The sequence below is a fragment of the Zootoca vivipara genome, chromosome 9 (assembly GCF_963506605.1).
Source record: "Zootoca vivipara chromosome 9, rZooViv1.1, whole genome shotgun sequence".
NCBI lineage: Eukaryota > Metazoa > Chordata > Lepidosauria > Squamata > Lacertidae > Zootoca > Zootoca vivipara.
In genome coordinates, this window is record NC_083284.1 from 35549269 (window position 1) to 35564816 (window position 15548).

General features: G+C 42.2%; 1 protein-coding gene across 1 annotated transcript in view; it reads right to left on the bottom strand.

Annotated features, from left to right (window-relative positions):
- Positions 1 to 15200, bottom strand: part of CLGN (calmegin) — a 34640-nt gene extending 19440 nt beyond the window's left edge. The window contains exons 1-5 of the mRNA XM_035112363.2: positions 15109 to 15200; positions 5140 to 5295; positions 3199 to 3272; positions 1674 to 1732; positions 243 to 384 (exon numbers count right to left, since the gene is read on the bottom strand). Coding sequence (XP_034968254.1) covers positions 243 to 384; positions 1674 to 1732; positions 3199 to 3272; positions 5140 to 5286 — 422 coding nt within the window. The 5' untranslated portion in view covers positions 5287 to 5295; positions 15109 to 15200. The remainder of the gene's footprint in view (positions 1 to 242; positions 385 to 1673; positions 1733 to 3198; positions 3273 to 5139; positions 5296 to 15108) is intronic.
- Positions 15201 to 15548: the final 348 nt, after the last annotated feature.

The following is a 15548-nucleotide window of genomic DNA, read 5'->3' on the forward strand; positions in this document are numbered from 1 at the left end:
ATTGCTATTATGCTTAAATATGGGAACCCATGGACTTCCAGATGTTGTTGGATTACAACTCTTATCGTCCCCAACCACTGACCATGCTGGCTGGGTTTGATAGGAGTTGGAAAGTCAGCCTCTGGAGGGGTATAGATTCCCCATTCCCTTTTTCTACAAATCAGAATCCCGATCTTTCTATTTAATAAAAATTTAATTTAAAAAAATCACTTTGCAAATCATCCAAGTGTGGATATACTTACTGAATTATCAGTGGTTTACTATCAAAAATAAATGGCTGTGTTAGCATAGCTGATATCGCATGATGCTTTGCTACTGATTTCAGCACCAGTCCTCTGTCACCAGGCACTGTGTTTTCCTTTAAAGGTTCTATTTCCCATCTTCCTAAAAGAAATACAGCAAGAGAAGTACAAGCAAAACCACAATTATGGTGTGGTACAAGGTATTCCTATGAATTTAGTCCAACTCATTCTTACTAGATATACTTAGTGCTCTGTAGCGCGGATTATTAGAAAAACATTAGCCTGGGATTAACTGTGTACAAACTGCACTGGAATATTTGAGGGAAGAGCTCAGTGAAAGATCACATGCTTTGCATATGAGATTCTAGGTTCATTCCCTGGCACCTCCAAGTAGGGCTCGAAAAGACTCTTGTCTTAAACTTAGCATAGATAAATACTGAGCTAGTTGGACCAATGATCTGACTCAATATAAGGTGATTCCTGTATTTCTTCCCATTACACAGTCAACCACCATTACTATCTCTGCCGTACATCATATCTATCATTAAAAGCTCTTAATTAAAGGAAATAAATATACAGTTTGGAACTATGATAGTAACTCAAACCATGGCAATTGATTCACCATGATGAATACTCCATATACAGGATTGCTCAAAGTCATTAAAAGAAGAAGAGGAAGAAGAAATGAGGATTACGGATATTTTAGGAATTTCTAATCCTTTCTTCCACTTGCTAGCATCTAGACACACAATTTTGACAGCCTTCATGCTGCTGACTGATTACTTTTCAAAAAATGGCATGCATATTTTTTCTGTAGCATCATTCTTGTGTAGTCTTGCAAAACATTTATTAAGCTACCAATAGAAAAACTATCTACCTTTTTGTTTTCTATCTAAGCTCTGGTCTGCCATATGAGCTATGTTAATACTGAGGTAAGGAATTAATGTACACCTAAAATGTCACTATGTGTTCTATGTTCTAATGCTTAGATCCCCCTAATGCTTAGGGGTGAGGAACTTGTGGTCCTCTAAATACTGTTGAACTACAACACCCACGATCCCCTACCACTGGCTATACTGACTGGAGTCTGACAACACCTGAAGGGCCCTAGGTTTCCCATCTCTAGCTTACAGCAATGGGGAAAATTGTTTATGCTTCTGGTCAAAAGTAAATGTCATCTAAAAATATATAGATGCTAATACCGGGTAACTACATGAAATGAGATATTCTGAAAAGCATCTGTGCGCTTTTTCAGTCTGATAGTTGGGAGTTTTTTGGTGATCATTCAATTGTAATACTAGCAAAATTGAAATATTAAATGGAAAAGATAAAATATTTACTAAAAATAGAAAACCCTGAAAGCAGAAATGAGAAAATCGAAGAGAATTTATACCAGTCACTACGTATAAAAACACAAAGCTTTAGTCTTACCATCGTATTTAGCAGTATCTTCATCTGTATCCTCTTTTTTGGTCTGAGACAGAACCCACCTGTTAAGACAGAAGTATGACCAGATCATACCAAGTTTCTGTAGTGCAACGGGTTTGCTTAATTGTTAATTAGTTTGATGTTTCAGTTAAATAGTATGCCAGTTTTGAGTAAGGGTGTGACTGGGATTTTGAGTAGAGCTGACACTTGATAAAAGAAATTTTAGGCCTGGTTTACAAATTCAGCAGAATGAGGCGACAGGATCCTAAAGCAATAAAAACTTTGTATCACTTCAGACTGCAGGTAGGGGAGGATTCCATTTCTGAATGCTCCTTCATGTAAAAGATTGCTTGCAAGTAAGAAAACTAGCATGTCAGAGAGGGACGAACCTTCCAGCTACCTTTGTCTACTCCTCTTCCTCAACTGATCTTTACTAGCAGCCATTCCATCTGATTGGAGCAGAGAGATGAGAAAGCAGGGCCCATTCAACTGGCACAGCTGAGAGACCAGCTGCCTTTTGGCTTCTCTTCTCCCTGAACTATTTCCATTCAAGCTAGTCTCTATAGTAACTATGTAACCCCAATAACTGAATTTCTAGTTTTCTTCTTAACTCCCATATTTTATGTCACTTCTTTTAGATTTAAGCCTGCTGGGGGAAGGACAGTCTCATTTTGTGCAAAGACAGAATGCATCTAAGAAGGCTCCCTCTTTCCACTTATTTGTAAATGTTTAGAATGATTAAAATAGTTAATTTTTAAAATCCAATTTGGGACAATTTTTTATTAGATTGCAAATGGATTTACCAATTTAATAAATTTATCTACTAATATTGCAATCTTAATTTACCCTTTTGAAAAGTTTTATCTTTAAGTAAAAGTATTTACTAAAATTGAACATTGATTTTTCTTTTCAGGAAGTAATAACACTTAACAGTTCAAATCAAATATGTCATACTATACCAAACAGTTTATCATATTTCTATAAGTAGTATTTAGCATCACCTCCCAAAAGATTAAAACACCAGTCCAAAAAATGAAATCTGAATAGGTATTCCTAGACGCAACCAATTACAACAAGTTAAGCTTTCTTACACAGACAGCACTGCATCATCAAAAGTTTCAGTAAAATACACTTCTCCAGTAGGCTCTGGCATCTTGTATTCAACCTACCAAACATTTATAATGACCGCTCCCAACTTCAAATGGGTGACGTTTTTTGCATGGTTGCACGCAGCCCCCTGGCCCTACACAATCCCCTGCAAGTCAGACTGGCTCCCCCCCCCCCCCAAGCTGGATACCTGGAGGTTCCTGCCTAACCTGTTAACCAATCCCAGCTGGGGAGGTGTTGCCAGGGGAGTTGACCAGGTAGGGTTAGGACTGCCCTGCACACACAATAGAGGGTGGAACTTGCCTGGGAGTCCTCAGTCGGCTCCAAAGATGCAACCAATTGCAACAAGCTAAGCTTTCCAGCTTTTGTCTTTAATTAATCATACTGCATGGACTTAATGCTTCCTTTGAAATATTCTTACCCAGACAGCACTGCATCATCAAAAGTTTCAGTAAAATACACTTCTCCAGTAGGCTCTGGCGTCTTGTATTTAACCTACCAAATATTTATAAAAATACATTCAAAATCTGAAGAGTCACATTCAAGTAAAATACACTGAGTTTTAAATCAATTAAATATTTTTATATTTATTGCATTAATTGAAAATAACTAATCCATGTGTTATAGATTGCGTTTTCATAATCAGCCAAACCCATAAGATGCACAAAACAAACAAGAAGGTTTTGAGTGTCCAAGAGGTGCTAAATTCTGATCTGCAGAAGCAAAACTTCTGATGTACAATAGCTTGTAGAATTAAGTCTTTCAAAAGCAAGTGTGTGCTAATAATATGTCAATCTGAAAAATTGTTCTGCAAATTTGCATCCAAAGGTTACTACCTAATAAACTGTTTTACTCACCTATATTTAGCTTGTAAAATGGACTTAAAGGTAAAGGTAAAGGACCCCTGACAGTTAAGTCCAGTTGCGAAAGACTCTGGGGTTGTGGAGCTCATCTCGCTTTACTGGCCAAGGGAGCTGACGTTTGTCTGCAGACAGTTTTTCCGGGTCATGTGGCCAGCATGACAAAGCTGCTTCTGGTGAAACCAGAGCAGCGCACGGAAATGCCATTTACCTTTCCACTGGAGCAGTACCTATTTATCTGCTTGCACTTTGACATGCTTTCAAACTGCTAGGTTAGCAGGAGCAGACTGGCAGAAAATTTCAGGCTAGAAAACACAGCAGATTGGCATCAAAGGAGTGGATTCCCCACCAGTCTGCAGGGTTTTTATGCTACGGTAGATGAGTAGGATCCACGTCCTGCAAGGAACCCACAGTGGGCTATCAGAAGAGGGATAAAATACTCCATGCCTCTGCCAGAAGCTCACTTGGCTTCTATTTCTTGGTAGGAAGAAAGTGCCTTCCTCCATGTACAGCCCAGCAATGCAGAGAAGCGGAAGAGAAAGGGCCAAGAGTTTTGTCCCTCTTCTGGCAGTCTGCTCATTCACTTAATTACAATTCCTATTTGTCTTTGGAGACCACATCAGTGGTTAAAAACAAGGCAGCATTATACAATAGATATAAGCACATTTTACATTAAACTTCCTTCAAATGCATCAATGAGCTTCTAGATTCTTCACTCAGAATGGTTAAGGAATGCAGTTAATGGATTAATTCTCCACGAGTCAGCAGAGATTACTCATTCCCCACATTGCACCTTGTGACTTTCTTATCTGTTAGACTGCCAAACTTCAGAACTCATAGACCTCTATTGGTTGCAGAATTTTGCATCGAGTTGGTTGTGGACTGTAACACATCAAGCACTTTGAAGCAAAGAACCCTCTTTGGGCTCAGAGAGAGACTACTTGTAACATCTTTAAATAGTTTGTGTATGCATAGTGGTGTATGCTGGTGTTGGTCTAGTAAAGACAGCTCTGCTAAACGTGTTTTCTGTGATGAGCTTAATCACTTAACTACGTTTCCACAGCACATACACCCCAAACCCCAACAATAACCAAGTTTCTGAATACTATAAATATTATGAACTATGACTATTGGAAATTAAGAGCCAGAGAGAGTATAAACACAGAGGAAGTCTCTAGAGAAAGCTCCCCCACCCCCATGTGAAGGGCACCACACCACACTATGGATTATGCAATGCATGAGCAGCTATATTGGTTTTCTCCAGAACTCATGCTCAAGTACAAAGAAATGACATATTGGATGTGGCTTCTCCTCAAAAGTGGGAATGACTTTATGAGCTTCATCACTTTTGTCAGCAAGCCCTGCCCACATGGTGAAATTATATCAGTGTGAATGAGCAGGTTTTCCATTTCAGATCTTCAAAACTCACCAAGAGCTATTTTGCTTCTCAACAGAAGAAGCAAAAATTCATAGATGTTGTCTTCTTTAAGATGGAATCTTACCTCTAGAGATGAGCTGCCTTTGCCAACATTAGTATCTTCTGAATTCTTGTCAAAACCTTCTACTTCAACTTCTGAATCTTCAGATTCTGCACTTACTGAACTTAACAACAAGACACTGAAGCACAGCCAATCCCACTGGAATTGCATCCTGGCTACCTGTAAAAGAGAAATGCAAATGGCGAAAGATTTATATGATCTGAGAAGTCAGAGTACGAAAATTGCAAAGACATTCATTCTGTTATTTTAAGCAAACGGTCTGTGAGCACCTAGAAAGAAATGCAGTGATCACTAAAAGTCAGCATGAGTTTCTGAAAAATAAGTCATGTCAGACTAATCTGATCTCATTTTTTGACAGAATTACAAGCCTGGTAGATGAAGAGAACACTGTGGATGTAGCCTATCTTGATTTCAGCAAGGCCTTTGACAAGGTGCCCCATGATATTCTTGTAAAGAAGCTGGTAAAATGCGGCCTTTCGAATGCTACCATTCAGTGGATTTTTAACTGGCTTACTGACTGAACCCAAAGGGTGCTCATCAATGGCTCCTTTTCATCCTGGAGAGTAGTGACTAGTGCATAGCTGCCAAGTTATCCCTTTTTTACAGGGATTTTCCCTTATGCTGAATAGGCTTCCTCGCGAGAAAAGCGAAAACTTGGCAGCTATGGACTAGTGGGGTGCCACAGGGTTCTGTCTTGGGCCCAGTCTTATTCAACATCTTTATCAATGACTTGGATGATGGGCTTGAGGGCATCCTGAGCAAGTTTGCAGATGACACCAAATTGGGAGGGGTGGCTAATACCCCAGGGGACAGGATCACACTTCAAAATGACCTTACAACTGGGCCAAAGCAAACAAGATGAATTTTAACAAGGAGAAATGTAAAGTACTACACTTGGGCAAAAAAAATGAAAGGCACAAATACTGGCTTGAGAGCAGTACATGTGAAAAGGATCTAGGAGTCTTGGTAGACCACAAACTTGACATGAGTCAGCAGTGTGATGCAGCAGCTAAAAAAGCCAATGCAATTCTTGGCTGCATCAATAGGAGTATAGCAGCTAGATCAAGGGAAGTAATAGTACCACTGTATTCTGCTCTGGTCAGACCTCACCTGGAGTACTGTGTCCAGTTCTGGGCACCACAGTTCAAGAAGGATACTGACAAGCTGGAACGTGTCCAGAAGAGGGCAACCAAAATGGTCAAAGGCATGGAAACGATGCCTTATGAGGAACGGCTTAGGGAGCTGGGTATGTTTAGCCTGGAGAAGAGAAGGTTAAGGGGTGATATGATAGCCATGTTCAAATATATAAAATGTCATATAGAGGAGGGAGAAATGTTGTTTTCTGCTGCTCCAGAGAAGCGGACACAGAGCAATGGATTCAAACTACAAGAAAGAAGATTCCACCTAAACATTAGGAAGAACTTCCTGACAGTAAGAGCTGTTCGGCAGTGGAATTTGCTACCAAGGAGTGTGGTGGAGTCTCCTTCTTTGGAGATCTTTAAGCAGAGGCTTGACAGGCATATGTCAACAATGCTTTGATGGTGTTTCCTGCTCGGCAGGGGGTTGGACTGGATGGCCCTTGTGGTCTCTTCCAACTCTATGATTCTATGATTCTATGATTCTACTAGTCAACTATCCACTAAATGAAATTAATATAAATGGTAAAATGGAAGGTAGCTTGCTCATAACAGCTGGAATAAAACTGCAAAAATGCAAGAAAAAGAAATCAAAGCGAAAAGCTGGTGTTAAAAACAGACTAAGGCAGTTGCACATTAGTAATGATAATCTGAATCACACCGATTCCAGTAGAACTAAGGCTGCAGTTCTAACACTTGTGGTAGGATTAAGAGCCATTGAATTCAACAGGACTTACTTATTATTATTTGATGTATACAGATATACTGCTTACATGCCAAAATGGCTTCTAAGCACGTTAAAAGTATAAAATCAATTATAAAATATACAGTGGTACCTCGGTTTAAGTACACAATTGGTTCCGGAAGTCTGTACTTAACCTGAAGCGTACTTAACCTGATGTGAACTTTCCCATTAAAAGTAATGGAAAGTGGATTAATCCGTTCCAGACGGTCCGCGGAGTAGTTAAACTGAAAGTACTCAAACCAAGGTATGACTGTATACACATAATTAAAATGCAATAAAACTGTTCTATCCAAACATCAAAAACAACTATTAGGTAGCCGTGTTGGTCTGACGTAGTCAAAACAAAATAAAAAAATTCCTTCCAGCAGCACCTTAAAGACCAACTAAGTTTTTATTTTGGTATGAGCTTTTGTCTTCAGATACACTGAAACAGAAGTTTCCAGGCGCTTATGTAGAGAAAGGGTGGAGAGAGGGTATCACTCAGAAGGGTGGTGGAAATGGGTGATTGACTGACTGATAGCTGTTGACGACTGTAAAGGACTGCAAATGGTCTTGCATGAAAAAGCAAGGGTTGAGATGGCTGAAGATCGCTTTATCATGTATAATGAGATAAGAATCCAATGTCTCTGTTCAAACCAGGTCCCTCCATGGTTTTGAGCTTGGTGATAAGTTGCAATTCAGCAACTTCTCTTTCCAGTCTATTTTTTGAAATTCTTTTGTAGTAAGACAGCTACTTTGAGATCTTGTATAGAATGTCCTGGGAGATTGAAGTGTTCTCCTACTGGTTTCTCTGTCTTGTAATTCCTGGTGTCAGATTTATGTCCATTTATCCTTTGGCGTAGGGTTTGGCCTGTTTGTCCAATATAGAGAGCTGAAGGGCACTGTTGGCATTTAAAGGCATACACAATGTTAGAGGATGAGCAATTAAATAGTCCTGAGATGGTATGTTGGATGTTGTTGGGGCCAGTAATGGTGTTGGGGCCAGTAATGGTGTCCGGGTGTATGTGGCAGCAAAGTTGGCATCTGGGTTTATTGCAGGCTCTGGTACCAGTGTCCATGTTAAGTCTGGTGGTTGTATTATTGTGGGTGAGGAGTTGTTTAAGATTGGGTGGCTGTCTGTACGCAATGAAAGGTCTTCCTCCCAGAGCTTGAGAAAGAGAGCTGTCATTGTCCAGGAGAGGTTGTAGATCTCTGATGATGTGTTGAACTTGGGAGCTGTATGTGATAACTAGTGGTGTCCTGTTATTTTCTTTTTTGGTTCTGTCTTGCAGCAGCTTCTCTCTAGTTATCAGTCTGGCTCTGTTGATCTGTTGTTTAACTTCATCAGGTGGATATTTTAGTTCTAAAAAGGTTTGCTGTAGATCTCTTAGGTGAGATTCTCTGTCTGTAGAGTTGGAACAGATGCGGTTGTAACGTAGGGCCTGGCTATATACAATGGATTGTTTGGTATGTTTGGGATGGTAGCTAGAAGCATGTAGATATGTTTGTCGGTCGGTTGGTTTTCGGTATAAGGTGGTGTCTATACGTCCATCCTGTATTTTTATAGTAGTGTCCAAAAATGTATTTCTTGCATAGATTGGTTCATTGTTAGGTTGATGGTGGGGTGAAAGTCATTGACCTGGAAGGTTTCCAGGGTCTGTTGACCATGTGTCCAGATAATACCATGTGCCTGGGGACTTCTGTTTCAGTGTATCTGAAGAAGTGTGCATGCACACGAAAGCTCATACCAAAATAAAAACTTAGTTGGTCTTTAAGGTGCTGCTGGAAGGAATATTTTTTAATTTTGTACAGGCAACTCCATTTGTGTGTGCTTGTCACGTGTGCAACTGCCGACACACATGCCATTTTCAGCCGTGGAATAGGGTGGAACAGGGCAGGCTTATGTATGCCCCACCAATGTGTGTGATATCCTGAAACGCAACCACTGCACAAACAGGAAGCTGTCTGTAGCTAAAAAACTTAACTTGCTAGCATCTAGACCAGGCATCCCCAAACTGCGGCCCTCCAGATATTTTGGCCTACAACTCCCATGATCCCTAGCTAACAGGACTAGTGGTCAGGGAAGATGGGAACTGTAGTCCAAAACATCTGGAGGGCCGAAGTTTGGGGATGCCTGGTCTAGACACACAGGGTTTTTTTATTATTAGACACACAGGGTTTATTATTATTAAAGGTTTTCTTGGCTTACAAAGAGATGTACAATGTCTCTCATACAAATCAGTTTCATTTGTTGAGACATTGGGAAAGAAAGGGGAAGAGAAGAAGATGGGGGGAGGGTGTATGGGGGGTGGAGTCGGGTGACAATGTTTCTATTTTGCTTAATATATGTGGGGGGTTTTGTCAGCGTCGCTTGTGTAGGTTCTCTGCTGTTTGCTTGTGTTCCTTTGGTGGCGAGAGATGTTGGGGTTGGCCTCGGATATGGTTGTTCCTTTGTGGTTGCCTGTGGTAGTCTTTGTTTTGTATGTGAGTGGGGTGGGTGAGTGTTTTGGATCAGGTTAGCCATATTGATTTGTATGCTGTTGGTGGATTTTTGTCATTGTCTTGTTGGGCTGTGTGTGTGATAAAGGGGAACCATACTGGGGTGAAGCCGTCTTCTTCTATTTGTCCCCGTGTCAGTTTCAACTTATTGGTTAATTTTTCTAGTAAGGCTGTTTCCCATACTGTTTGGTACCATTGGTCCATGTTTATTTCTGACAGGTCTTTTCAGTGTCTGGTTATGGTATTTCTGGTTGCTGAGAGTAAGTGGGTTATGAGTTATTTGTGATGCAGGTGGGCATTATTGTCTTGGAAGATGTTTAGCAAGGCCAATTCTGGGGTTATTTCTAATGTTTGCTGGGTTATTTTACATATTTCTCTTATGGTTGTTGTCCAGAATAGTTGGATTTTGGGGCACTCCCACCACATGTGGACTAGACACACAGTTTTGACAGCCTTCATGCTGCTGACCGATTACTTTTCAAAAGATGGAATGCATATTTTTTCTGTACCATCATTATTGTGTAGTCTTGCAAAAATAACAATTAGAGCAATTAAAATACAATGACACCAAGTTCAAGTTCAGGAGAATACTTCTCTAAACAGGTGTGTCTTCAAGAATGCCAATACTGATGGGGCTCCTTGTATTCTGCAAGGAAGGTGTTCAAAAACTGGGGCCAACAGTGAAAAAGCCCTTTTCCTTGTTACCACTAGACAATAATTATCATCTCATGGCAAAACTAACTGGATTTAATTTCCTCTCTAGGCAGTAGAAAGGAGGATTTTTTTCAGTTCACCTAGTCTAGAGTTGTTTAAGGCTTCAAATGCAAGAAGCAGGATCGTAAAGCTCATTCAGTGGAGTAGACATGATTAGAATTATGCTACAAACACAACCTTCTTAGTCTAGTTACAGGTAGGTAGCCGTGTTGGTCTGGGTCGAAGTAAAATAAAAAAATTCCTTCAGTAGCACCTTAAAGACCAACTAAGTTTTTATTTTGGTATGAGCTTTCGTGTGCATGCACACTTCTTCAGATACAGTGAAAGTGACTCCTATTTCACTGTATCTGAAGAAGTGTGCATGCACACAAAAGCTCATACCAAAATAAAAACTTAGTTGGTCTTTAAGGTGCTACTGAAGGAATTTTTTTATTTTACTTCTTAGTCTATTTCACTTACTTATTTCACTTCAATTAGCACACAATCCATCAAAATGATACAACAAACGGCATACTAATATACTACAGTTAACTTTCTATTTGAGCACCTTCTCCTTTTTGGGGTTTTTAATCTCTCTGGTGCTGCCTTTCTTTGCTTGGAAAAAATTTGCTCTCTATCTTTGGGCATAGCATACCAATTGTATCCTTCAAAGATCCACGTTACATGCACAGGCCACAAATGCATATCAAGCCCATACCATACATGCCAGAAAACCACTTCCGCGCCTGCGCCGGAGGTGGAGTTGTGGGTGCCACGACCTGATCACGTGCACAGGGGCTGAGAGCTCAGCCCCTGAGCGATTGGGGCTTTCCTGCCCACATCATTCAAGACCCGACAAATCCTGTCGCCCGGGGGACGTGTCCTGCTTCCTTTGAGCAGGTGAAAGGGTGGGAACCCACCCTCTTTCACCCTGATCACCAGCTGTATCGGTTTACCCGCCCACCCACCCTTTAGGCTAGCTTTGACCTTGCTATGGACTTCAGTTGGTTGCCTTGGTTGGCCAGGGGGCCTGGTAGGACTTTTTCAACTTGCGCTAGCCAAGGGGTTTTTTCCGCCTACCTCGTAGCAATTCGTCACAACTATTGGTTTTGGCGGTTAGACATTGGAAATTGCATTAGAGCTGAGGAGGGTAGGTAGCGCCATCACCTGCCCTGCAAATGGAGGAGTATTCTGTTAAAGGATTCTGGGGGCAGGGCCTGGTCCGAAGCCCGGGAAGGTTAGGGCCATAAGGCATACCCCTAACGGTGACCACAGGAGGAGTTCCGGTTGATGTACATCACTGGGTTCCTTACTGGTGGTTAACTTTTCCCGGACGTCCAACACACGGGTTGGAGTCGGACATAGACGATTAGGGTCCAATGCCTAAGCCGATACCGCTCAACATCCGTAACCAATAAAGTTGTGGCCTTTTCACCTATTTAAATCTATCAGATGTGTCGAGTGTCTTTATTCTCACAGGGAGGGAGGGACATTGCCACACAACAGTGTAACCACTGACATGCATCACTTGCACAAAAACACAGAAGCCAAAGAAAGAGCTAGATGCAACAAATAACTTTTTTGTAGCTTTTAATTCAGACATTGGCAGAAATAGATTTGCTTGCTAATTACTTCAAACTTTTGGTCCGGTAAAGACATGACTGGGAAGATTAAAGCAAAGCAAGGCTTATAGCAGCCTTAGGAAGTATCTATGTATGGTTGATGAACTGGTTAGTAATTGCAAGCTAAAAATATGCAAAGACCATTAAAAATAGTCTAGCAGCTCAGGAGAAGAACTCTTAAGTTGTTATAACTGTGAACCATGGAACCATTTATCTATCTATTTTATGTATTATTTTATGTATTTTATGTATTATTGGTTTTCTTTTTTCTTTTTTGCTGGTCTATGACCGTAATAAAGATATTATTATTATTATTATTTATCTATGAAAAAGTTTTATACTCCACCCTTCAATATTATTGCTCCCAGGGTGGCAAACAATAATCAAGTAAGATAAATAAAACATAATTAAACCAAGAATAAAAAACAGCAAGGGAGTAGAAGAAAAATCAAAAGCAGCAGAATAAAAGCTAAAAGCTCAGTCACATTTTTCAAAGGCCTGCATGAAGCAGGGTATGTATTTGCACAGTGATGAAAAAACATTCCAGGACAAGGCATTCAAGAGTCAAGCACCACCATAAAAAAAGAACTTCCCCTAACAATTCTCTGGACTCACTTGTGAGAATAAGGACATCTAAAGAAATGCCACCTAAGATATCTTAGTGTGCAACAGTTCACACTGAAGAAGGCATCCCTTCCTCAATGTGTCACCCACATTGGCCTATTATTATTATTATTTATGGAGGTGCCAGCATGGGCTGAATTCATGATGAACATGACTTAGGGGGGTATTCAAGTGAGTAGATCCAGTGAAATTAGTGTACTTAAGTTAGTCATGTCCATTACATTCAGTGAATCCACACCCCTCCTGTAGCTCAATGTGTCAGCGCAGCTGGCTGTTAACCAGAAGGTTGGTGGGTTGAGCCCACCCAGGGATGGCTGTGGGGAGAATTTCTGCATTGTAGGAGGTTGGACTAGATGACCCTTCAGGTCCATTCCAACTCTAGGATTCTAGGCTTCCATTATTCTATACTCTAAACACGACTAGTGTTGATTATTATTACCCTTAATTGCTTGGCTAAGACAAACCCAGCACAAGGGCAGTTGATACTACTTCAACTTTCACATTTTGCTTTCCATTAAGGATGACAGAAGTGTCAAATGAAAGAAATGGGATGCAATCAACTGGGGGAAAATCTTACTCAAAACTTAATTGAAACCAACATGGCACCGACAAGAGAGAAGCCTCCCTGTTCATTTTCAGTGGGGCTTGCCAGGAGAGTTTCCCAAAGGATTGGACCCACTTTTCACAAGAACCCCACTGGATCAGACAAAAGGCCTACTATCTTGCACACAATTAGGTCTCCCACAGTGGCCAACCGGTTCCAAAGGAAGCCCACAAGGAGGATAGGCATGCAATGGCCCTTTCCCACTGTCCTTACCCAGGACTGATATTCAGAAGAATGGTGCTTCTAATCCTGGAGGTAGTATATATGACTAGCATGCCTTAGAATACCATTTGGATCAGAATGCCTTGGGTCAGTCCTAATCAATATTAAAACACAAATCCATACTCCAAGATCAAGTTTTCAGAATTCCCTGATATTTTTTATAACTGCTATTTTTGTGTGGCTCTATGCTGTAATTTTACAAAAACTTAAGATAACTACTGTAGTGATACCTGATCAGTATGCCAGATCTTTATAAATAAAAAGTGTAGCCTGCAACAAAATAGCAGCGAACATTCCTGTTCACAATTCCAGCTAGCCAACCATGCCTTCTTCCCATATACTATATTCTGTTTCCCCTCTTCTATGGTCAGCAAGCATTTCATGCTCGCTGAGCTTGCTTGGTTCTCATTGGGCTCATTTTTGGATTTCTCTTGAGTCTTTTCCTTAAATGCTCTTTGGGCTCCTTCAGATGACCTGTTTAGTCACTATTCACCACAATTTGATTGTACAAAGCTTCTACATGTTTTGTCTATATTTGGTTTTTATTGAGCATTCATTCTTATTTTTTTACAGGGCTTGTCATAAGACAATGAGCATTCATCCCAATTTGCTTGCAGGTTGCTGTTGACACATCTTCCCAATAAATAATTCATTCATCTCACACTTTACGTTCCTAACCGTAAAAACTTTTCTTTTTTTAAAAAAAGTGGATTTGCTGCAGTATTGTGACAGCATTTTAATCCACTTCAATTGCACCAACCTAAAAATATGGGATGTGCTTGAATTCCTCCTGCAAAATATTGACAGTTGGGAGGCATGCTCTGGCTACACAAGGACAGACTGTCCAAAGAACAGAGTTCGCCATCAATAACCATATGGGGAATATATATATTGCTACCCTTCCAGAAAGGCACTCAGGAAAACACATCACAATATTTCTGAGATATATGTTAGGCTAGCAGCGTGTGACTGGGCCAAGGTCATAGAGTGAGCTTCTTGCAGAGCAGTCATTTAAATCCTGGTCCCAGTCCAACACAGAGAACAATGCAACATTCTGGCTCCAAACCAACACTGACCCACCACTGGCTAAATCGTCACAATGCATCTCTCCAGTGCCCCAAAGCAGGTCTGCCATCTGTGGGACCTGCTGCCACCATTTGTTTAGGATCCACCATTTGTTTAGGACTTCTTGGCTGCTTGATGATACCAAACAAACAAGTAGAAATGAGGCGCTGAAGCTACAATTAGCAACAATTTCACCCGCTTCAGGCAGGTAATTATGGAGACCTCGGGTTGTCCTGCCTGCGAAGCCTCCGCTGATGCTATTGCTGCTGCAGCAGCAGCAGCAGCAAGCAGCTGCCTCCGCCGCCACCCGGGCGTCCTTCTCCCCAGCTACCAAAGGCTTAATTGGTGTTGATCTCTGCGTCTCCCCCCAGAAGGCCCGTCCCCAACGGAGGCAGCGCTGCCGCCGGGAGAAGGGGCGACTCCGCACCGCCCTGCGGCCATGGGGCTGACGGGGATGCGAGACGAGGCCGAGCGGAAAGATGCCTCCTCCTCCTCCTCCTCCTCCTCCTCCCGCCTCTCTTCACGCGGAAGAGAGCACAGGCGGCTCGCGCCGAAGCCTCGCAGCCTTCAAACGCCAACGGCAGAATAACGGCTGAGCCCGAAGGCGGAGGGATGGGGGGAGAGAGAAGGATGGAGGAAGCCGCTTCTGCGAAGGGCTTTCTGAGGAAACCCGCACCCGCCTTCCCGTCGCTCGCGGCTTCGGGACCCTCGCCAAGGCACGGAACCGTGCGCAGGGCGCCCCCCCCCCACCTACGACCCCCAGAAAGGCCATGCAGCCGTTACCGTCCGCGAAGCACGGTCCCGTCAGAATCTCTCCCCAGCAAAAAGCCCGGCCGCCTGCCAGAGCGCATCACCTCAACTGCCGCGCGCGCATGCGCCTCTCTCCCCGAACCAGAAGGCATCGAAGAAGCAGGTGCTTCGACGCGCGCCGCACCGCTGCCGCGACCAATCGGGCGCCGGCGCTCGGATGGTTCGAAGCCAATCGCGGCGGAGAGTTTCATTCCCGGCAGCGCTAACCCGAGAGCGGATCAGCTCGCCGTTCTTTGCTTAGAGAACGCAACACGTGCGGCCTCCTCCAATCACAGCTCTCGTCATTCCCCTTGTTTAGTGAAGGGTCCTGATGAAGCGCCTGCTCTGTGCCAATCACAGCTCTTGCTAGAAAGAGCTGGTGTCTCTTGACACGTGCGATGTAGTGAAAGATCAGCGTGGGAACGCATCATGCT